The sequence below is a fragment of the Equus asinus genome, chromosome X (genome assembly GCF_041296235.1).
Source record: "Equus asinus isolate D_3611 breed Donkey chromosome X, EquAss-T2T_v2, whole genome shotgun sequence".
In the NCBI taxonomy this organism is placed as follows: Eukaryota; Metazoa; Chordata; class Mammalia; order Perissodactyla; family Equidae; genus Equus; species Equus asinus.
In genome coordinates this window covers 134818455-134842563 of record NC_091820.1, presented here as the reverse complement: position 1 = coordinate 134842563, position 24109 = coordinate 134818455, and the positions used below count along the sequence as shown (strand labels likewise).

At 47.4% G+C, this 24109-nt stretch overlaps 1 protein-coding gene across 1 annotated transcript; it reads left to right on the top strand.

Moving 5' to 3' along the window:
* Positions 1-706: 706 nt before the first annotated feature.
* LOC123282404 (melanoma-associated antigen 8-like) lies at positions 707-16744 on the top strand. Its single transcript, XM_070502835.1, has one exon. The coding sequence runs from the start codon at positions 14534-14536 to the stop codon at positions 15563-15565; it is 1032 nt and encodes a 343-aa protein (XP_070358936.1). The 5' UTR covers positions 707-14533; the 3' UTR covers positions 15566-16744.
* The last annotated feature ends 7365 nt before the right edge of the window (positions 16745-24109 follow it).

Sequence of the window (24109 nt, the reverse complement as noted above, 5' to 3'; positions counted from 1 at the left end):
ATTTACTATACAGCTACAGTAATCAAGACTGTGGGGTACTAGTGTAGATAAATGGAATAGACTTGAGAGTCTAGAAATAAACCCCTACATCTATGGTCAATTGATTTTGCACAAGCATGTCAAGATAATTCAAAGAGGACTGGGACAACTGGATATCCATATTCAAAAGAATGAATTTTGACCCCTTCCTCACACCATACATAAAAATCAACTCAAAATGAATCATAGACCTAAATGTAAGTGCTAAAAATATAAACTATTAGAAAAAAAAAGACAGCAGTAAATCTTTATGATTTGGCATTACATAAAGACTTAGATATCATACCAAAAGCACAAGCCACAGAAAAATATGACAAATTGGACGTCATCACAATGAAAAACTTTGGTGCTGGCCCCGCGGCAGAGTGGTTAAGTTTGTATGCTCTAATTCAGCAGCCCAGGGTTTCACCGGTTGGATCCTGGGCACTGACATGGCATTGCTCATCAAGTCATGCTGAGGTGGCATCCTGCATAGCAGAGCCAGAAGGACCTACAACTAGAATATACAACTATGTGTACTGAGGGGCTTTGGGGAGGAGGAGAATGAGCAGAAGAAGAAGAAGAGGAGGAGGACGAGGAGGAGAAGAAGAAGACAAGAAGATTGGCAACAGATGTTAGGTCAGGTGCCAACGTTTAAAAAAAAAAATGTTTTTGCTCAAGAAAGTGAGACAACCCACAAAACGAGAGAAAATATTTGGAAGTCATGTATCACATAAGGGACGTGTCTCCAGAATACATGAGGAACACTTACAACTCAACAATAAAAAGACAGAGAAACCATTCAAAATGGACAAAGGATTTGAATAGACATTTCCCCTAAAGAAAGTCTACAAATAGCCAATAAGCACATTAAAAGGTGCTAAACATCATTACTCATTAGAGAAATACAAATCAAAATCACAATGAGATACCATATCACACCCACTAGGATACTACAAGCAAAAAGACAGATAATAATACGTGTTGACAATGACGGAGAGAAATTAGAGCCCTCATACATTGCTGTTGGGAATGTAAAATTGTAGAAAAAGTGCAGCCAGTTTGGAAAGCGGAAAGAACATCTTGCTACGTGGTATGCGCTCAGTAATGGGAGCTTCTAAAAAGTATCAACTCAGGAAAACCTGCCTCATTACTCCTGACTATTGAAGATACAACAACCCTGAATTCAGTGAGTCACAGACTACAGAAGGCAGAGGCACAAAGCACCACCAAGCTGCAATGAGCACATGGTAATGTCACCTGGGGATCTTGATATGCAGATTTTTGCTCCATATGACTGAGTGGAGCCTGAAATCCTGCCTCCTTAATCTGCCCCCCAGGTGATGCAGATGCTTCTGGTCTACAACCACTGGTGGACAACAGAGTGGAGGAAAGAAGTCAGACTGGTGACAATCGACTCCAGAATAAGCCATTTTATGTCCTTCCAGGGGGAGAGGCAGGTGCAGTCAAGAAAAAGCAGCCAGAGCAGGCCCTGGGCTTCCTCCAGGCAGATGTCCCATGCATCCTGTGGTTCTTCAGAAGGCAGGGATTTAATCAAGCGGCCCTGGCCAGAGTCCCTTGCGTATTTGGCTCCTTCCTTCTTTTAGATTCACCTAAGGTATGATAATGAATAGCATAGCACTAGTCATTGTGTGCGGGAAGATGTCTGTGCGCGACATTGGGCAGAGGGTGGAATTTGAGGTGGGAGGGTGGCTGGCTTATGCCCTCCACTGCGATGTGCTTTCCCCAGGTGCCAGTAAGAAGAGTGAGATCGCTCCTTCAAGATGTTGTGGGTATGTCTCGGGGAGGAGGGGCACTGCTCCCAGTCTAGGTCTTCTGCCAGATCCAAGGCCCAATCTGGGGGTGCCCTGCTGGCTCTTGGTTCTCTCAGCCCTAAGGCCCTCATTTCCCATCTAGCCAGGCGTAGGCCACCCAGTTAAGCCCCGCAGGAGGAGTTGCAGGGCCTGAGTGGCTGGGACCTCTTGCCCCACACCACCTGTCCTGGGGCACAGCCGTGGCTTTTGGCCCTTGCATTTCCTTCAAGTACAGGCCGTGATCTGTGCAAGCAGGTGGCACTTGGCACTACTCTTACTGCGGTGCTAACTGGACCATGGAGGACAGGGGAGTTTTCTAGGACCACAGCCATCTTCACGGCTCTATTCATACTCACCACCTTGCTCATCCTCTATGCATTCCTCCGGTGCATCTCGCACAGTGCCGACGAAGACTGAAGGTAGAACAAGGCCTCTGTTTCATGGGTCCCCACGCCTAGGACATCACCTCATGTCCTGTGCAGGGACTCCGAGACCCTTTTCTGATCCCACAGCTCTCTCCAGACCCCATGTCCCACTCCCCTTGACCTGAAGCCCTCTCCCTATTCTGAAAACCCTCCCCAAACCCTGCAACTCTCCCTCTATCATGCACTCTTCGTTTGGTGCCCTCTGCCCTTATCCACTCGCCTTCTTGCCAAAAGGAAGCTGTGGTGATCTTGATTCTCCTGCATGTCTCTTCCTGCCCAAGGCCCCATGACCCCTGCTCACACCAGGCCAGTGACAGTTCCTGTGTGGGTGCCCCTGCCCTGGGGCCAGTTTGGGTCTGAGAAGCAGGCAACTGAAAGACAGTGGGGGTACTTTCAGTGGCCGATGGGTGTCCAGCATCCTGTTCCCCTGTAGAAAGTCCATGTCACTCTAGGATCTTCCTGACATCAGATGCCTTTTTGTCTCCTAAGGATAGGGGTACACAGGACTGAGCAAGCCAGGCCCTTAATATTCCTAGGTGGCTCGATTCTGCAAACCATAAAGCAAATAATAACAATCTGACATGTCACTTCTGTTCCCTGAGTTTCCTTGAATTATGTTGAATCCCACAGAGAGGCCCCTGGCATTGGGGTCAGGCACTTCCTTGGAGAGTAAAGGGTACACCATGGATGAGCCTGTGGACATGGAGTAATAGAGGCTGTGATGAAGGTGGACCCTGAATACATGGTTGAGCATAGAGTTCAGCCCAGATTCTCCTGGAGAGGTCAAGGGCATTCAGGCAGCAGTGGAAACAGCCCCTGCCATAGGGTATTGAAGGCTGACTCAAAACCCAATTTGGAAGCTGCCCCAGCTTTTCTGTGATTCTATTTGGCTATTTTCGTCCCTCTTACCTTGCCCCTAATGTTTCTTTCTCTTACTTCACGCAGCACTAGGGAATGGTGATTCCCTTTCAAACCCTGACTGGATTTGGGGTGGTCTACACAGCTGATAGGTGTTCTACTCTCTTTGGGAAGATTAAAAAGAAAATTATGGAAACTGGCAGCCAGGTTCCTGCTTGCTGGGAGTGAAATTTCCATGAAAACATTCTTTATCATCCTAGAGAAATTTAACTGTGGAAAGCATCTCAAATAATAGCATTCCCTGTTTGCTTCTGTAAGGGAATATTACATTTTTCAAATGTAATTTCTGTAGATGCTTTCTTGCCCCTTGGGATGAGTGCACCATCTCAAATGGGCCATATTAATGAGCATTTGTAGGGCGGTACAGATGTAGGATGTTGAGAGCTGGAGTTTTGGACTCACGCAGACTTGAGTTCTATTGCCAGGTCAGCATGTGACTGGGCTAGTTACATCCCTGAGCATCTGTGATTTCTTCTGTAAAGTGGAATAACAGTATCAACCTCATTGAGAGGATTACATGAAACACCCTATTTAAACTGCTAAACAGTCTTGTATATAGTAAATCCTCAATTAGAACTTTTAGTTACTTTAAGGGATGTATGGCTGGGGTGACAAATCAGAGGACAGGAAAAGAATAGGTTGGCCTTTGGGAAGGGCCTAGAAGGCAGGAGTCAGAGTAGATCAAGGATCTAAGCCCCAGAAAGCAGCCATGTGGGGGAAGCAATCTCAGGAGGGCAGGACTGTCACTAGACCCATTTGACAAATAGGGAGACTGAGTCACCAAGAGCTTAGGTACCTTGACCATGATCACACAACAAGTAACTAGCAGAGACAACTACACTTAAATGAGTTGTATTGAAAACAATGGTGATGAATATTTAAAACATATTTCCTAATTATTTTCTTACAGTTTGCTATTATAGGTTATTACATCTATCGTATCTGCATGGTAGAAATACTATGCAATTGTGTGCTACTGAACATCTTTTCCCAACAGTGACCTCATATCTACAGCTTTAAGTTGGCCACAATGGAAATTGGCAAATGCTGAAAATCAGGACTTTTTTGGGGGGTAGTTGTTAAATATTTATCAGTACACCACTGAGAAGAAGTGAGAGGAGGGGCCATATAAAAGCACTATTTTTGGTCTAGAGTTAATAGTGGTGGAAAGAAAGGGAAGGGTATAGAAGAACTCCTGTCTGGCTTTGGTGAGCACACGAATGGTGGAACACAGGAGGAGCAGTGTGGGAGAGAGGGAAAAAGGCGAAGATGTTGGTTGTGTTCTTGATCCAAAGGCCGAGCCTGAGGTGTGAAAGGGCACAGTCAAAGGGAACTTCCCAGTGGACAGAATGCTTTGGGAGCCCAGAAGAGTGGCTTATAGTTGCCCGTGTGTGGCCTGGGATAGAGGACAAGAGGCTGGGGAGCCCCACCGATTAAGGGACACCAAAGAGGTAGGAGGAGATCCACACAGACAGTGGACAGGCAGGTCAGGAAGAGAGCTCCAGGTGGGCACAGAGGACATTGCTGCCAAGGGACAGAATAGGACAGGGACTGACACATGTTTACTGGAGCTCTCCTCGTGAGGGCACTGGTGATCTTGGCAAGGGCTGTTTCTGTGGAGCAGTGAGAACATGAGCCAGAATGCAATGGACTGAGGAGCAAACAGGGAGAAGAAACTCTGAGCAAGCAGAAGACAGGAGAGAGAGAAAATACATACAGCCCACACAGGAAGATATATGACAGTGAAAAAATTGAGCAGAAACAGCAAGAGGACGATATAAGATAGAATGATTTTTGCTGGAAGGGCCTCAGGGAGATTGGAAGAGCTGAGAGCCAGGGCACGGAGGGCTAGGAATTGTGCAATCCTCACCACAATCAATTTTAGAACACTTACATTGCCGTAAAAGAAACTCCATGCCCAGTATCTAATCATTCCCCATTCCCTCTTTCTCCTAGCTCCTCACAACCACTAATCTGCATTCTGTCTCTATGGACTTGTCTATTTCGGGACATTTCCTATAAATGGAATCATACAACATGTGGTCTTATGTGTCTGGCTTCTTTCACTTAGCATATGTGTTTAAGGTTCATCCATGTTATGGCATGGATCAGGACTTCATTCCTTTTTATGGCTGAATTATATTCCATTGTATGGATACACTACATTTTGTTTATCCGTTCATCCACTGATGGACATTTGGGTTGTTTCTACTTTGGGGATATTATGAATAATACTTCTCTGAAAATTGGTATACGAGTTTTTGTGTGGATGTATATTGTCATTTCTCTGACATAAGGGTGAAGCTCAGAAATGCATGCATCTTCCTCTGTGTGGATACACCTGTGCCTGTAGGCTTGTGTGAACCGTAGAGTTATTACAGCTCTCCAAGTAGGAGAGGCATGAGAAACCAAAGGAACTATAAGTGATGTGAGAGCCGTTCACAGTTTCACTGTACTAAATGCAGTTTACGATCTGTTTGTGGTTCTTTGCACCATTAGGATATATTCCAAGAGGGGTGTACAATTAAATACTATGTTTCAAATTCACCTAAAATAATTATTCTCTGTGCAGTTATGCTTCCAATTGATAAACAGTATGGTTCATTTTTCTCAGCTTTTTTATTATTAGCAATTGCCTTTTATTAAATTTAGATTTGTTTTTTAATCGTGTAAGACATTTACATGGTTCCAAATCAAAACTATAAAGCAAGGTACATACAGAAAGATTTCGCTTCCATTCTTATCTTCTCCCTCCTGCGCCCCGATTCCCCGTTTAGCTAACTGGATTACTTGTCTGTCTTCAACCAAGAGTTTGGGGGGATGTTTTTGCTTGGGTCGGGCCAGAGGAACACGGTTCCCACAGATTTTAATCATTAGTCTTGTCTGGATGTATTTGAAAGCTATTCATTCAAGTATTGTTCATCTTCATCGGGTAAATTTTTCCTGTGCTTGACGGCCTGTTCGGACACAGCTTTAGTCTCTAGATCTCTGTATCTATTTAAATTTATATCTCTTTAGTCAAAGCTCAGAAGAGATACCTATTTGCACGCCCCAGAAAGCGGTGGGTTTCGGTTTGTTGCATGACTGCCTATGGGAAGTAGTGAAAGATGGGCTATCACTGCATTCAAAACTCGGCAATCAACAACAAGGCCAGTGCAACTGATCCATGTGATCAACTGGTTTGAATGTGTGCATGTGTGTGTGTGCATATGTGTGTCTGTGTATGTGCTGTGTGTAGCGGCTAGAGGGCTCACGGTAGAAGGATAAGTTTGGTCTTTCAAAAGAATTTTTTTGCATTGTAAGGAAGATGCACACAGGCTTTCTGATGTCACCTGCTCTCAAGCAGAGCCTGTACAATTCTGTAAGGCTTTATATGAGGAGATGGTTTTCTCAAGTTTCCTGTCTGCCACAGAAGCAGATTCCCCTGTCCCTGTTGCACGGGGAGGCTTCTGGGTAGTGGTTGAGAAGTATCCCTACCGTAAGAACAGACACAGCTTGTGCCAACATATTCACGGCAAAGTGCTTTTAAGATAGATTGGTTAATCAAGTTGTCCTCTGGAATCTGCAGTGTGATGAGTGAAAGTTTTAGAACCCTTTTAATGACTTTTCCCTACTGTTCCATACACATTTCTGGTGCCGACTGGGCAGGACATGGGTTGTCACACATGGTTAGAGTCTCAGGCACGTTTTTATCAAGATTATCACATACCATAAATTCATCCTTTTAAAGTATACAATTCAAAGTGGCTTTTAGTATCTTCCCAAGATTTTGGAACCATCACCACTATCTAATTCCAGAACACTTTCATCATCCGGCATTCACTCTATGAATTTCACCAAAATGTTTCTATAACCCAAGATCTCAAAGATTTTCTCCTATTTTTTTTCTACAAATATTATAGTTTTAGGTCTTGTAGCTAAGTCTACCTTCAGTTTTGAGGTATGGGTTCAGGTTCATTTATTTTTTTGGAAATAGATGTACAATTATTCTAGCACCGTTTGGATGGCTTTTGGAACTAGGTAGAGGTCCTGGTCGCACAACTAAATGCCACTGAATTACTCACTTTGAAAGAGTTAATTTTATTATGTAAATTTTACCTCACTAATGTTTTTAAATGTCAGCAAGAAGTTTTTGTAGACATTGAAAAGCTGATTCTAAAATGTAGAATTAAGAATGCCTTTTTTGTAAATAAAATTTTATTAAAACACAGCAATGCCTCTTCATTTACTTGTTATCGATGGCTGGTTTTGCACTACAACAGCAGAGTTGCATAGTTGTGACAGAAACTGTATGACCCACAAACCTAACAAAACACAAAACGATTGCCAACTCCTGCTATATAGTAAGTCTGGAAATTAGGTTGTATGAGACCTCCAATACTACTATTCTTTTTTCAAATTTTTTTTGATTATTCTAGTTCTTTGTCTTTCCATAAAGGATCCTTCATTCTACATTTTAGAATCAGCCTTTTAATGTCTACAAAAGCTTCTTGCCAGAATTAAAAAAAAATTGAGGTAAAATTTATATAATAAAATTAACCCTTTGAAAGTGAATAATTCAGTGGCATTTAGTTGTGCAAGCAGGACCTCTACCTAGTTCCAAAGTATTTTCATCACCCCAAAAGGGAAACTCTTACCCAATAAGCAGTTTCTCTCCATTCCTCCCCACTCCAAGCCCCTGGCAACTACTAATCTGCATTCTGTCTCTATGGGGTTATCTAGTCTTCATATTTCATACAAATGAATCATACAATATGTGACCTTTTGAACTTTGCTATCTGGCTTCTTTCACTTGCTGTAATGTATTTGAGATCCATCCGTGTTGTAGCATGTACGAGACTTCATTCCTTTTTATGGCTGAATAATATTCCATCATACATATATGCCACAATTTGTTTATTCATTCATTCATTGATGGACATTAGGGCTGTTTCCACCTTCTGGCTATTGTGAATAGTGCTGCTATAAACGTGCGTGTCATGTACTTGTTTGAATATCTGTTTTCATCTCTTTGGGGTATGTACCTAGGAATGGAACTGAGAGAGCATACAGTAATTCTATGTTTAGCTTTTTGAGGAACTGCCAAATTGTTTCCTTCCTGCCGGAATTCTGATTGGGATTGTGATGAACCTATAGAATATTGTGAGGGTAATTAACATCTTAACAATACTGAGTCTTCTGATCCATGAAAACAGTATATCTTTCTAGGGTTTCATTTCATGTTTTTTGGTTCTATTGTAAATGACATTGATTTTTTTCCCCAATTTTCAATTTTTACAGCAATGATAGTTTCTATATTGTCTTTGTGTCCAGTGACATTGCTAAACTCACTTAGGAATTTTCAAAGTACACATCAATGTTATCTGCTAATGGAAACGGTTTTATTTTTTTTCCTTTTTCCTATCTATATATCTTTTATTTCTTGTTCTTGCTGTGTTACATTAGCCTAGATTTCCTTATTTTTATATGGTTTGAAAGAGTTTACATAAAATGGACATCCTGGCCTTTTCCCAGTCTTAGAGGGAAATCATTTAGTCTTTTACCATGAAACATGATGTTAGCTGTAGGGTTATTTTTTTGGTATTTGAATCGAGGAGCAAAAGCCGTATGGAGTTCCACGCCGAAGTCACTCACATAGAAACAAATAACCTAAGTAAATTAATAGCATATTCAACATAGCAGTGAGTTAAATAGACAAACAAGCTATCTTAGTCTGTTTGGATGACTATAAGAAAATGCCACAGACTGGGCGGCTTATAAACAATAAAAATTTATTTCTCACAGCTCTGGAGGCTGGAAGCCTGAGATCAGGGTGCCAGCATGGTGGGGTGAAGGCCCGCTTCTGGGTCATAGACTTCTCATTGTATCTCACATGGTGGAAGGGGCTAGGGCTCTCTCTGGAGCCCCTTTTATAAAATGCTAATCCCATTCATGAGTGCTCCACCCTCATGACTTAAGCACATCCCAAAGGTCCCATTTTTTAATCCTATCACAGCACACATTCGGATTTCAACACATGAATTTAGGAGGAACACAAACCTTTATACCAGAGCACAGGCTGTGTTCAATGAATGAAAATAAGATTTAACATTAGAAAATACTTCTATGTGTCATTCCTTGCATTAATAAATTCACAGAGAAAAAACCTTTGATCACATCAATGTGTATAGAAAAACCCTTTGAAAGATATTCATCACAAATTCATGGAAAAAACTATTAGCAAAATAAGATGAGAAGGGAATTTCCCTTTCCTCAAATTGGTAGCAAACTTACTGAAAGTTGAAATGTTAGAAGCATTCTTGTCAGGGACACGTCATAGATACGTGCTATTACCTCTACTTTTTGAAGATGCACTGAAATAACAGCCAGTGCTATGGATACACAAACAAATAAGAAATAATTGATATTTTGTGTTACAACATGATCATCTATCTAGCAAATTCAAAGGAATGGGTACATGGAACTGTCAATGAATAAAACACTTCAGGAAAATAGTGGATGGAAGATCACCACAGCAAAATCAAGACACTTCCCATGCCAAAGCAATAACTATTTAGAACATACAGGAAATCTCCCTATTCACAACTGCAAAAAAAAAATTAAATTTACCTAAGGAGAAACATTGCAAAAATAGAAAAGGTCTTTAGGGAGGCAATTATACAAGTTTACTGATAGATTCAGGTTAAAGAGTTCCCAAATAAATAGAGCAGTATACCATATACATAGACGGGAAGAGAATACTGTGAAAAGGCCAATTCTCCTTTTCCACAGACTTACAGATTTAGTACCTTAAGTTTAGCTGCTAAGATGGCAGTCCATCTTGGGCTTCTGCCTTCTGTTCCCAAAATCAACCCTGGAAAACTATAGACAGGATAACGAAAATTTTAAAAGTATCAACAATAAAATCTAAACAACAAAACAAGAGAAAGCCCTGGGGGAGACTGAAGACTCCAGTGAGCCTGTAGTTGTGCATGGGATGGGGGCATGGGGAGCACCAGGAAGTTGGGCGGGGCTGGAGGCTACAAAGATGCCGATGATAGGATGGGTAGGAGGGAAGGTTTCAAACTTCTGCTCCTGCTTCACTGCACACATCTGAAGCAGGGCTTCAGGCCACACAGGCCACTGGCCCAGGGGCAAAACCAGGACAGCGGGAAAGATGGGTCGATTGAGGCATTTGCCTCCAGAGTCTGTGATAATAACCACATGAAACCAGCTTAGTGGGTGAGGACTGGCCTTTCAAAAGATACTTATTTTAATAGTATTTAAAGAAGAGACTAGAATTAGAATAGCGAGGATCAGAGCAAATCACATGAAGAGAAGGTATTTCATCAAATAAGCATACACACATATAGTCTACATATAGCTATAAAGACCTAATAGGAACATACGTGCATATACACGTGCCTAGGTGCATACTCGCGTGGCATGTCCACACACGCGTCTAGAAGCACATATAAGCTACAAACCTGTTCTAGATGTAGATACAGGGCTCCCGCAGCGGGCAGAGATGTACAATGTATTTCTTACTAGGAAGGAGGATAAATGAGTGAAAATCCCTGCACTGAGCATGTAATAGGAGGTCACCATAAACCCGGAGGAGCATCTTGAAGCCCCCGCCGCTGCTCAGCCTCGTCAGCACAAACGCGACAGCGAAAAGAAATGGCTCGCCGAGTCCGGCTCGCTGGTGCCGAGACCCCACGGGAAGGGGGCTTCTCCTGTGAACCCCTCGGCCCTGGGCGCCGCAGCCCCCATCCAGCCCTTCCCCGGGATGGCAGCCCTTCTCGGCCAGGGTGGACAAGGACCCTCCCGAGGGAGGCCGGAGGGGTGCCCCGCCCCAGAGCACAGGCCCACAGAAGCCCTGCGCCCCTCCTGTGTGCTCTGGGGGACCCCGGGCAGGGCTGTCAGCCGAGAGCTACCCGCTCCCTCTGCAGCCAACAGGGGGTCAGAGCCTGGGGGTGATGGGCACAGATTCAGGGTGCAGGGGCAGGGGCCCAGGCCCGGCCAGAGACAAGGAGAGGAGCAGAGGGCTGGCAGAGGGACCCCCGGATGCCTCTCTGCCAGTGCTGTCAGCCCTGGGAGACCCGTGGCCACGGTGACCGGATGTGACGTCCCCTGGCTTCCGCCTCGGGGGCCTGGGGACGCGAGGGCCTAGCTGAGGGAGGCCGGATTCAGGGCAGCAGAGGGAAGGAGGCCAGTCCCGGCCAGGGGCCCAGGGAGCCCCAGGAAGGAGAACACTAGACCCAGGGCGTCCAGGTCTGCCTCTGCTGTCAGCCTTGAGGGACCCTGGGGGACGGGGGATGGACAGGCTGAGCCCCCGCCCCCTCCTCAGAGGAGCCTGCTGGGGAGGGCCCGGGGGAGGGAGCGGACTCAGGGGAAGAGGCGGGGCCAGGCCATGCTGGGGGTCAGGGAAGGAGCAGAGGGTGGCCAAGGACACCAGGGAGTAACCCCCCACTGGCCCCTGCCATCAGCCCTGGGCGTCCCCGGGTTTAGTGGCCTGAGGTGACCTCCACAGACTTCCCGTGGGGTCTCAGGGGAGTGAGGGCCTCAGGTCCACAGAGGGAGGGTCCGGGGACCTGACAGGCTCAAGCTAAGGACCCTGAGGGAAGACAAAGGGGACCCCACAGAAACACGCCCCTGCCGTAAGCACCGGGAGGCCCTGGGGCGCCCTCACCAGTGGCGGCCTTTCCCGCCTTTCGCATCCTGATCTGAGAGAAACTGGGGACTCAGTCATAGGAACAGCACATGAGGGGGTGGAGGGGGCCGCCCAGGGTCTGCTGGAGTCCCCGGGAGACGCCGAGGGAGGGCTGAGGACCCTGGACCCCAGGACAGAGAGGGAGCCTGTGGCCCTGCGCTCGGGCTTGGGAGGCCCCAGAGAGGGCCACCTGAGGAGGCGTGTCCAGCCTTCTGCCTCCAGAGTCTTCGGGGGGTGAGGACTGTGACTTCAGGTCAGCCGAGGGTGGGGTCCCCGGACCCCGAGAGACGACTGAGCAGACCCTCAGCCCAGGCATAGGCGACCCCAGCAGAAATCTGCCCCTGTGGTCAGTCCTGCGAGGCCAGGCAGGATGTCAGGAGGGGCGGCCTGTCCACTTCCTGCTCAGCGTCTCAGTGGCATCGTGGCCTTGGCCTGCAGGATGCTACTTCGGGTTAGCAGAAGGGAAGGTTCCAGGCCTGGCCAGGAGTAACTAGGAATACCTTGAGGACACTGAGGGGACTCCCACCCCAGGCAGAGGGGGGCCCACTGAAATCGGCCCTGCCCCTGTCACCCTGAAGACCCCAGGCAGGGGTGGCAGCAGGTGGTGCAGCCCACTCACCTCTGCCTCGAGCTCTGCCAGGTGAGGCCTTGTTCTGTGGGGCGTCGGCGGGTCAGCAGAGGGAGCCACATCTGGTCAGCAGAGGAAGGGGTCCCGGATCTGCCTGGACTCCAGACAAGGAGCCTTTGGGAGGAACGGAGGGCATGGAGGTTCCCCCCACCCCAGAAGAGAAGGGACCTCACAGAGGCCAGCTTCCCCTGTTCTCGGCCCAGGGAGGCCCCGGGGCAGGGAGGGCTGGCTGTGGCCTGCTGGGATTCCTGACACATGCTTGGGGATGGGGGATCTCAGGGAGGTGAGGCCTTGGTCTGAGGGGCACAACAGGTCAGCTGAGGGCAGAGTCCCAGGATCTTCTGGGTGTCAGGGTGAGGAACGCCCCTGAGGACTGAGTGTACCCCCCACCTCAGCAAAGAAAGGATGGCACAGAGTCCGGCTGTCCCCTGTTCTCAGCCCTGGAAGGAACAGTCAGCAGTGGTCCCACATGGCACGCTCACTTATAGCCTGGGCGGGAAGGTGGAGGGTCCTCAGGAGGAGAGGGCCTGGTCTAAGGGGGAGATGTCAGCTGTCCCAGGTGGGGGACTGGGAGGAAGGGCAGGCCCCAGCAGAAGGAAAGACGAATAACCTACAGGAGGTCTGGGGGAACCCCCACCCCAGGACACGGGGGCTGGTCCCCGCTGCCAGCCTTTTGGGATGTCAGCAGTGGGTGCGGGTGGGTGGGTGTGGATGTGCAGCCTCCTCCCGTTTCTCTCAGAGGCTCAGGGAGGAGAGGACCTTGGTCTGCGAGGACAACGTCAGGTCATCTGAGGAAGCACATCTGGTCAGCTGACATACATTCCAAGAGTCAAGGACCCCGAGGGAGGAGTGAGTGTACCCCCATGGCCAGGACAAAGAGGGGGCCCACAGAAATCTGGCCTGGCCCTGCTGTCAGCCCTGGCACCCTGGCAGGGCCTTTCTGGCTGAGCCCATTCTCGTTTCCTGACCGGTGGTGTCGGGAAGGGGGCAAGGGCCTTGGTCAGAGGGTCTGGACTCAGGTCAGCAGAGGCAGGATCCCAGGCCCTGGCCGGGGTCATGGTGAGGACTGAGGGGACCCCACACCCCAGGAGGCACCAGGATCGGTGGGTGGATTGAGTTTCCCTCACATCCTCTTCCTCTGTCTTCGGGACATGGGGCCTTGGCCTAAAGAGGGTGGCCTCAGGTCAACAGATGGAGTTGACCCAGGCCCTGCATGGTGTCGAGGTGAAGACAGAGCACAGCACCCATCCCAGGACAGATGGAACCCACAGAGTTTGGCCACCCCTTCTTGTCCCTTGGTGCCTCCTGTTAGCCCCTGGGCAGGTGTGGCCAGATGTGAGGCCCCCTCACTTCCTTCTGCTCAATCTCAGGGGTCTGTGGTCTTGTTCTGAGAGGTTTGCTTCAGGGCAGCAGTGGGGTGGGGCCCAGGCCAGGACAGGGGAGAGGTGAGGACCCTGAGTGAGCTCGGAGGGGACCGCCCACCCCAGAACAGTGGGGACCTCACAGAGTCTGGCCCACCCCTCCTGTCAGCCCTGGTGTCCCCGGGCTGTGCTTGCTTGCTGTCTGCACCCTGAGGTGCCCCGTGTTTCCTCCTCCAGGAACCTGGAGGTGAAGGCCTTGGTCTGAGGCTTGTGTCCCCAGGTCACAGATAGAGGAGGCCCAGGCAGTGCCAGGACTCAAGTCGAGGGACAAACCCCGAATATGCATCCAGGGGCGCCCCCACGCCAGAACTGAAGAGACCCTGCAGACCTCGAGCCCACCACACCCCAGCCCACCACCAGCACCAGAACCTCAGGCTGTGCTGGGTCCTCCCTGAGGAGCCCTATCACTTCTTCCCTCAGATCCCTAGGGCACAGGCCGCCCTGGACAACAGATCCCTGTGAAGCCGAGAGCACGCCTAAGAAGAGACCTGTAAGTCACCGTTGTCAGAGCCACCAAGGGTGGGTTTCTGAGCTGAGGCCACTCACAACTCTCTCCCTCCTAGGCCCGTGGGTCTCTGTCAGTCACCCCCTGCCCACACTCCTGCCCGCTGCCTGACATGAATCTAGGTAGGATGGGTGAGCTCTGCAAGCGTGAGGAAGACCATCAGGACCCAAGAGAGGCCCAGGGCCTGGTGGATGCGCAGCTGTCTGGGGCTGAGGAGGAGGAGGCCATATCCCCCTCATCCTCCCCCTCTGTCCCCTTCCTGGGCACCCTGGAGGAGGTGGCTGTGGCTGCGACCACGAGTCCTGAACAGGGCCATCCGAGTGCTCAACCCTCCCCCACTGCCATGGCAGCCACTCCATGGAGCCAGTCCAGAGACAACGGCTCCAGCATCCAAGATGAGGAGGGACCAAGGGTCTGGGAGGACCCTGGAGATGCCAACTCCTCGCTCCAAGATGCACTACGTTTGAAGGTCTCTGACCTGGTGGGGTTCCTGCTTCTCAAGTATCGCACAAAGGAGCCCACCACAAAGGCGGAGATGCTGAATACGGTCCTCAGAGATTACCAGGACCATTTCCCTGTGATCTTCAGACAAGCCTCTGAGCACATGCAGCTTGTCTTTGGCATTGACGTGAAGGAAGTGGACCCCAGTGACCACTCCTATGTTCTGGTCACCACCCTGGGCCTCACCTACGATGGGATGCTGAGTGGTGAGCAGAGCATGCCCAAGACTGGCCTCCTGGTGATGCTCCTGGGTGTGATCCACCTGCAGGGTGACTGTGTCCCTGAGGAGGACGTCTGGGAAGCACTGAGTGTCATGGGGGTGCGTGCCGGGAGGGAGCACTTCATCTACGGGGAGCCCAGGGAGCTTATCACTAAAGTTTGGGTGCGGGAGCAGTACGTGGAGTACCGGCAGGTGCCCAGCAGCGATCCTGCTCGCTACGAGTTCCTGTGGGGTCCCAGGGCCCACGCTGAAACCAGCAAGATGAAAGTCCTGGAGTATTTCCTCAGGGTCAGTAGCAGGGATCCCAATCCCTTCCTCCAGCTGTGTGAAGAGGCTGTGAGTGATGAGGAAGGGGCACCTGAGCCCGAGGGCGGCCAGGCACGGGGCAGGCCCATGCCCAGCACCTTCTCCTGCTGGGCATGAAGTGAGGCCGCTTCTTCACTGCGTGTTTCATGAGAGAGCAGTGAGTGTCCTAAGTAGCGGAGGGGCGAGGTGGGAGGCCACTGTGGATAGCGTCTGTGGGTTCTTGTTCTCTGTGATGGATCCTGGAGATGGATCTTGGTTTCTGTTAGGAATTTTTCAAATGTTTCTTTTTAATAGAAGGTTTAATTTGCTTCAGCGCCTAAGTTTTGAATGACCTTGATCACATATGAATTTGTACTTATCCAGTCCAAGAGTAGGAGTTTTGCTATTTTGTAAAAGTAATTGGGACACCTTCTATCATAGTCTGTGATCCGAACTGGGTGACATGGCCCTGGAACAGCAATTTCCTGGAAATGTGAATGAACTTATCTGTCAAAATGATGGAGTCTAGAAATCCAGAAATAAATATAGAAGGTACTTAATTCTTGCCTTCCTATCCCTTCTTGTCTGTCAGACTATGAAACTAAAAGACATAAGTCTACCCGGATTTGCTTGAGTGAATCAAGAAAGTCAGAGAAATTTAATCTGCATAAATAAGACCCCTGCTCACTGGCTCATTTCTTCCTCAGACTTTTGCTGAGCCTCTGCTCTCTGGAAGGCCCTGTGTCAGTAGTGGGTACATGAGGATAAGCAGGGCACCCCCCACCCGTAGAATGAGAGTTTAGTAGCCACAGTCCTAGAAGGAAGATGGTGAGGTCTCCCCTCCAGGACAAGTCAAAGAAGGTGGGAGGTGGTGCAGCCCCAGGGGAGCACGCTCACTTGTAAACGCGCCAAGCCAGGGCAGTGTGGGTCTTCGGGAAACTGCGATTCCTTGTGTGGGAGTTGATTATCATGAAGCTCGGTGGTGGCAATGGCCAGACTCACAGTGTGTCTTAGGGCTGAGGGGCAAGTCTGAACTGGAAAATTTCTCTGAAGACTTTCTTAGGGATCACGGGTAACCAGAGAGAAATCTCCTCCTGGGCAGGAAGGGAAGGTGTCCTGGGCTCTTGTCTCATTGCAGTTGAACACAGTGAAGAACATGGTGTTTGACAGCCATCCATCTGCATGGATTTCCCAAGAAATACGATCACATTCCTTTGAAGTGATGCCCAGAAGTCAGTGGCCTGGCACTCCTCTCCCAGGCCTGGGAGAACCAGAGCCCACAGCATAAATTAGGTGTTAATCTTAATTGAGTTTAGTTGGCCAATTGTAATCAAGGGCTAGATTTTGGTGGGGTGAAATGAAAGGAAGTAGTGGTCTGGATGAAGAGCAGCTTGGAGGGAGGCAAGGAGTCGGTCCTTGACTCTGTTTCTAGGAGCTCTGTGTTCCATCCAGCTGGGAAGACTCCCCCACCCCCGAATTTTCACATATATCCTCTAGCTGGGAGGATCTACTGAGTTTCATTTGTGAAACATCCTTTTTGGCTCATTAGTTATTTCGTGTCCTGTTGAGCTGCATGTTCTCTAATACGACCTGGACAACAAACAAACAAAATCCCAGAGGAGAGAGTGGAAGGTCTGGAATCAAAACAATCCAAGAAATAACTGCCAGTCCTCAAAGTTCCCATGTATACCAGGCACTGTGCCAGGTGTTTTCAATCATCCCATCCGTTCCCGCAGTCCTACAAGACAGGGCTCACCAACCCACTGCCTTCGCAGAGGAAGAGCCTGAGGGTCATAGCGCTTGGTAACTTTCCCCGGATAACATGGCTAGTAAGCGACAGACAGACTAGACAACGGTCTGGATTCATCTAGAGCCCATGCTGTTGCCACTCATCCCAGCCTGCGGCCCACCTTCTGACTCCTCATTCATTTCTCTTCCCAGTTCTCCATGATGTCTCTCAGGTGACAAAATTAGGACCCTGAGGCCCAGCTAGTGAAAGCAGGCCTAAAGAACGAAGGCAACAATGAGAATCAAATACAATTTGGGGATGGCCTGAGGCTTGTTGAGGGCTGATTCCTCCGGGTGTCTCCATTTCTGTCCAGTCTCAGCACTTTTCCACATGACAGCACCCTTCCCCTGGTCTTTCCCCGTGTGTCCTCCTGTCCAACTCTGGAACCTGGCTGGCTTACAGGGTCTTTGCTGCCGCCCTCTCTGAAGGTTGCACAGGACCTCCTGCCCTCCCCGTGACACAGAGCATTCCTACTCCCTGCAGGGGTCCCCGTGCCCTCCCATAGCTCACCCTCGATCCTGTCGGAGAGCCACAGCCACTTTCATGGGAAAGGTTACTCTGGACTGTGACGTTTAGACAACTGGTCATCCCTCCCTGGGAGCCTTCGACACACTTGCTGTTTGTCAAATGGGCTGTGAGTAGAGTCTCATGGCGCCTATAATCTACTGGGACCTGAGATACAACCCTGAATCTACACAGAGGGTTTGTGAAGCCATCCTGGTGCTTGCAGTAGGACTTTAACGGGCTCCTTATTTGATGCTGGGAACTGAACACATACACAGGTGAAAGAGCTGATTAAAGTGGTCAGAAACTAACGCCTCATCACAAGCAGTAGATGAGGAGGAATCATCCACTGAAGCCAAATTCCTGCTAGCCCTGGAATCCTCCTAGGAGGTGAGAAATGGTTCTCTGGTAGACATGTTGGTCAAATTTAGAAAGCAAATATAACCATTCTCCCACTGTGTCTTGTCTGGTACCTGCCCCCCAGGAAAGTCCTGTCTTTCAGTGAGCCTGGGGGCACCTATGCCGCTGTTCAGGGAAGTTCAGTCATGTGGAGGGTAGACGAGACTCACAGGTTAAGATTTCACCCCTGCATCAGAAGGAAGCCTACTGAGATTATAGACGGTATCGCAAAGGGAGTGCAGAAAAGTGCCATAGAGCAAAGAAGGCGACCCTCCCTGCTGAGATTGACAAGATACTCTTAAAATGAGATGTGGTTCTGTATTTGAGAGCATCCATTGCACAGTAGGCACTTAACACTTCAGGGGCTTTCAAGGCAAATGTGACCTCAGAAACTCCTCCACACAATGAACACGGATGTCGTCCTAACAAGTTATAATGGTTGCTTTGTGTTGGGCACCTACTATGTAACAGGGCATGGGAGAGACTTCAGTGCTTATCCATATCTTGTCTAGCTGCCTTTCCTGGACACAGGAGACACTACATTGCCAGGCCACTTGTAGTCACGGAGGGTCATGTGACAATCCTTTGCCAGGGCAGACCTGAGCAGAAGCATTGTTTGTCACATCCAGGCATTTGAGAGACGGTATACCAGTTCCATTCTCTCTCTCTCTCAATTCACCAGTAAACATGGTAACCCCGTGTTGAGATGGTGGAACCAAAAGATGGAAGCAGCCTGGATCCCTGAGTCACCTAGAATGGAAGGTGTCTGGTAAACTGCATCAGAATTTATGTGCACAACAAATACACTTTTGTTGTGTTAGCCTTTCAAATGTCAGGGTTGGTCTGTTGCCCACGCTAGCAGTAACTTTAATTGACATAGCTGCTATTGCTGTTGTTAGGTTTATAAAAATACTTTGTAATATACAGATTAATATATATTGCATGTATTATATATTACATATATTGCATATATTCCTATAAAAAATTCTAAAATAGAGCTAAATCACAATTTCTCCATTTACAAAAATCTTCCCAAGTTCATCCCTCTCCTCTGAGTTTGCCACCAATAACATATTGCTATATGCTATTTCAAAGCTTATTCTAGGCTTTTTCATAAATAAATGTGCTATGAAATATGTGGCATTTTTTTTAATGTGCATAGGTAATGACGTACATATTGATCTCTCACTTTCCTTTGCCACCTAATAAGATGGATGTGGGATATTCCCATGACAGCACATATAGATATAGGTCACTTCTGCAAAAACACCAAATAACCTTATTCAAAAATTGGCAAAGGAATTGAATAGAAATTTCTCCAAAGAACATATACACGTGGCCAATAAGCAAATGAAAAGATGCCCAACATCACTAATCATTAGGGAAATGCAAATCAAAACCACAATGAGATACAATCTCACACCCATTCAGATGGCTATTATCCCCCCACCCCTCCCAAAAAAGAGCCCAGAAATTAAGACCTGTTGAAGAGGATGTTGAGAAATTGGAACCATTGTGCATGGTTGGTGGGAATGTATGATGACACCACTGCTGGGGAAAACAGTATGGCAGTTCCTCAAAAAATTAAACATACAATTTGCATATGACCCAGCAATCCCATTTCTGAGTATGTACCACAAAGAATTGAAAGCTGGGTCTCAAAAAGATATTTGTACACCCATGTTCATAGCAGCATGATTCATAGTAGCTAAAATGTGGGTATGACATTGTGATTTTGAGAAAAATATGTATTTGGTCATTCAGATGATCAACATATATTTCTCATATATATTTGTTCCTTGTCCAGGGTTCCTGACTCACAGCTCCCAAAGCCCTTGGGATTTTCTAAGCATTGAGAGTGACAGAGGTGTCTCTTGTTATGTTAATGAGCTGACTTTTGGACCCCATCCAAGGATGGGGGCTGATTGCCAGGAGAACCAAGCATATGATTAGAGGGTTGGAATTCTCAGTTCCACTTTCCCAACCCCTATGAAGGGGAGAGGGCCTAGAGGTTGAATCAGTCACCAATGGCCACTGATTTAATCACTCACGACAATGTAATGAAGTCTCCATAAAAACCCAAGAGGACAGGGTTTGGAGAGCTTCCAGGTTGGTGAAGACGTGGAGATTCGGAGACAGTGGTCTGCCTGGAGAGGGCATGGAAGCTCTGTGCCCCTTCCTATTGTCGACGCAAATAATCCATAACCAACCTATAAATCAAAATTGGGGTGAGTTTATTATGAACCAGAGTGAGGATTATAACCCGGAAGGCCTTAGAAGGCATTCCAGAGAAGCATGAGTTTCAGTACAGTCTTCTATCTTTTTAGAACAAAGAAGATACATTAAACACCCCCAGGATACATTTTCAAAGAGGTATTCAGTTGCAAATTAGCAGGTCAACATGATGCCAGGAAAAGAACTAATTTGGGCGTTACCAATAGGGCATTACCAATAGGGTGTTGTCACCAAGAGGGCCTAGGAGGGGAAGTATGCATTCTTTGTCTCAAGAGAGATTCCTTTAGTGGATAAGCAGATGTACAATGTATGTTTGATAGGCCATAAGTCAGGCTTTCTAGTTCAAGCCAAATCAGTTTTGAAGTCGAACAGTTACCCCATATACTTCAATATGTGAAAATCTCTTATCACTATGTACCTTGCCCTATGCAGCTCTACATCTGTCTGTGCCTGAGTTATATCCTTTCACAATAATCCAGTGATCTAGTAAGTAATGTTTCTCTGAGTTCTGTGAGCTGCTCTAGCAAATTAATTTAACCTGAGGAGGGTGTCGTGGGAACCTCTGATTTTTAGCCAGTTGGTCAGAAGTATATAATAACCTGCATTCGCAATTGGCACCCTGAGTTGGAGGGGGTCATTGGAACCTCCAACCTATAGCCGTTCAACGAGAAGCACGGGTAACAACCTGGGTTTACAACCGGCATCTGAAGTCGGGGGTGGGGCAGTCTTGTAGGACTGAACCCTTTACCTCCGGAATCTGGTGCTGTCTCCAGGTAGATAGTGTCAGAATTGAGTTGAATTCTTGGTGACAAATAGAATTGGCAAGCAATAGGATATATTGAAGTATATGAGGAAGCCATTTGGTGTAAACCTAATTCAGCCTGACCTTGTTTTTCCAAAAGGGCCTGACTGTGGCTGTTGAGCATGCAGTGTATATCTGCTTTAGACATTCCCTATGGCAAGAACAAAGGCCCTTGAGATAAAGGTGCAACTTCCCTCCCCCTCCCAACGTTGGCATTTCCTTAAAGATTAAGCATCTTTCCTTAGGCTAGGAACTGATTGCTGCGCTCACCTGTGACCACTCAGCTCGAGACAACAGACTTGCTTCCTGCTGCGCCTGCCAAGATAGCAGACCCTCTACCTGCTGGGTCTATCAAGGGCTGTGCCGACAGGGCAATCTTGTGACTATCGTAAGAGGGACATTTCAATCATATGTGAAACATCCTCTTTGAGGGTATATAACCACTCTGTATACCCCCACTTCTTTGGAGTGCTCCGCTCCTTTGTGGAAGGACTCTCCTGGGCCATGGTCCTCACATTCTAGCTCAGAATAAACTCTCCCAAATTTTCATTTATAGATTGGTTATGGATTATTTTCGTCCACATTGGACACTCTTCTCGTGTCTGAGAATATCTTGTTGTATGTGTGGGAATCACCCCCCCCCAATGTTGAAATTGAGAGTCAGGACACTAAAAGAATGGGAGCAATCCAAGCATCTATCAACAGGTGACTGAATAAGCAAAATGTGGTACAAACGTACAATGGAATATTATTCAGCCTTAAAAAGGAAGGAAATTCTGACATATTCTGCTGACAATTAATATACAGAAACCTTATTTTAAATGGAGTCAGGAGGCCAGAAGAGAGATCTCTCATGCACAAGCTTCTCAATGCACCCTACAGAGCCCAACAGGAAGAGACATACCTTGCATCTCCCACAGGAAGTGATATACTTTACCACCCCAGCAGAAGGAAGGGAGGAAGAAATTCCTCCTTGTCCAGCAACAGTTCAGCCAATGAGAGACGGCCATAACTCATCAATGAAAACTCACTAGACTTCGAGCTTCCAAGTTCCTCCAATGGACTCTTTGTACATAACAGCCCCACCCAGCTTCATAAGAGAATGTTTTCCTCCTTTGTTTCTCTGGAGATGCCTGTGGTTTGCCACGGACCACATGTCACTGATTGCAGTTCTTTGTTGTTCCCGAATGAACCCATTTTGCTGGTAAAATAACTGGCTGTTTGTTTTAGGTCAACATGCTACAACACAGATGAGCCGTGAGGACACTGTGCTAAGTAAAATAAGCGAGACATGAAAAGGCAAATGCTGTATGATTCCACTTACATGAGGTACTTGGAGTAGTCAAAGTCATAGAGACAGAAAGTAGAATGATAGGTGCCAGGGTTTGGGAAAAGGTGGAATGTGGAGTTATTGTTTAAGGGGTATAGAGTTTCTTGGGTATTGCAAGATGAAAAGAATCCTGGAGATGGATGATGGCGATGATTGCACAACAATAAGAATGTGCTTAATACCACTGAACTGTGCATTTAAAACTGGTTACGATGGTAAATTTTATATTTATTTTACCTCAATAAAAAATATTAAAAAAGACACTGAAGAATGCCTTTGATGGGCTCATCGATAGACTGGACCCAGCAGAGGACAGAATGAGCGAGCTTGAAGATTCATCGACAGAAACTTCCAAAACTGAAATGTAAAGAGAACAAAGACAGAAAAAGAAATGTGGGACAAGTGCAAAAGGTGAAACATTCAGTAGTGGAATTCCAGAAGGGGAAGAAAGAGAGACAGGAACAGAAGAAATATTTGAGGTGATAATGGCTGAGAACATCCCCAAATTCACGACATCAAACCACAGATTCAGGAAGTTCAGAGAACACCAAGTAGGATACAAAACAAACAAAAAATCTGCAGCCAGACATATATTCAAACTGCAGAAAATCAAAGAGGAAGAAAACTTGAAAGAAGCCAGAGGGAACCAAAAGTGTGAGAGGAATCCCTTCTGTTATTTCTCTTGTCAACTTAAAAAGCCAATTTGCCTGTTATTTTATCTCAAAATGAGTTTATTCAGGAATGGCCAAAATAATTGCAATTTGGGATGTGCATGCTATGGAAAACCACAGGCAAATTCAGAAAAGAAAGGAGGGGAGGTGCTTTTGTAGAGAAAAAGGGGGAGTATGGAAGGGCTGTTCTGGAGGAAGGTCCTTTGGGGGGAAGTTACAGTTCAGAGTGGCATATCTTCTCATTGGCTGGGCTGTTGCTGCATGAGTAGAGAAATCTTCCTTCAGTGGTAAAGTAGTTTTACTGCCTGTCCAAGATGCAGGCATCCCCCTCTTCCTTTTTGGTGTCATGGAGGACATATCATAGGGCATAAGATCTCCCCCTACAAGCCTTCCTGACTCCAATTCAATATAGTTCAGGTTTTTTTAAATTAATTTCCATATTCTCTCTCTATGCTCCTGCCACTTGGCCAGTGAGTCAGACCCATTCGAGGGAAGTGCACAGCAGTGTCAGGAGACTAGAGACCCATCTCCTAGCTAGAGGACTACAAGGGAGTCCCCTGGGGGCCAGAGAGTGTGTTGAAGGCATTTTGTTCCAAACAAAAGCGTCCATGACCAGTGTCGATGACGTGTGGTGCAGCTCTTCTGAGCGGAAAGTGCCAGAGCTGGGCCCACCCCAGGGTGTGTCATAGTCAGTGCTGTCAGGTGTGCTCCCAGGCTCAGCAGTCGTTTGGATTCCATCACTTGCAGCAGCTTGCAAAGGCAGCATGGTGAGTTTTCCTTCAGGAAGAGGGTAAAGCTTCCAGGAGCAGTTCTGGAAAACCAAGATCCAAAAGCTCTCCCCTGTACCACATATCCCCCGGTGTCTGGTTATGTTTTTCCTTCATCATTCCAAAATCAGTGTGTCCCATTCAGTGATCAAACTTTACATTGCTTCCATAATCCCCTCTTCTCC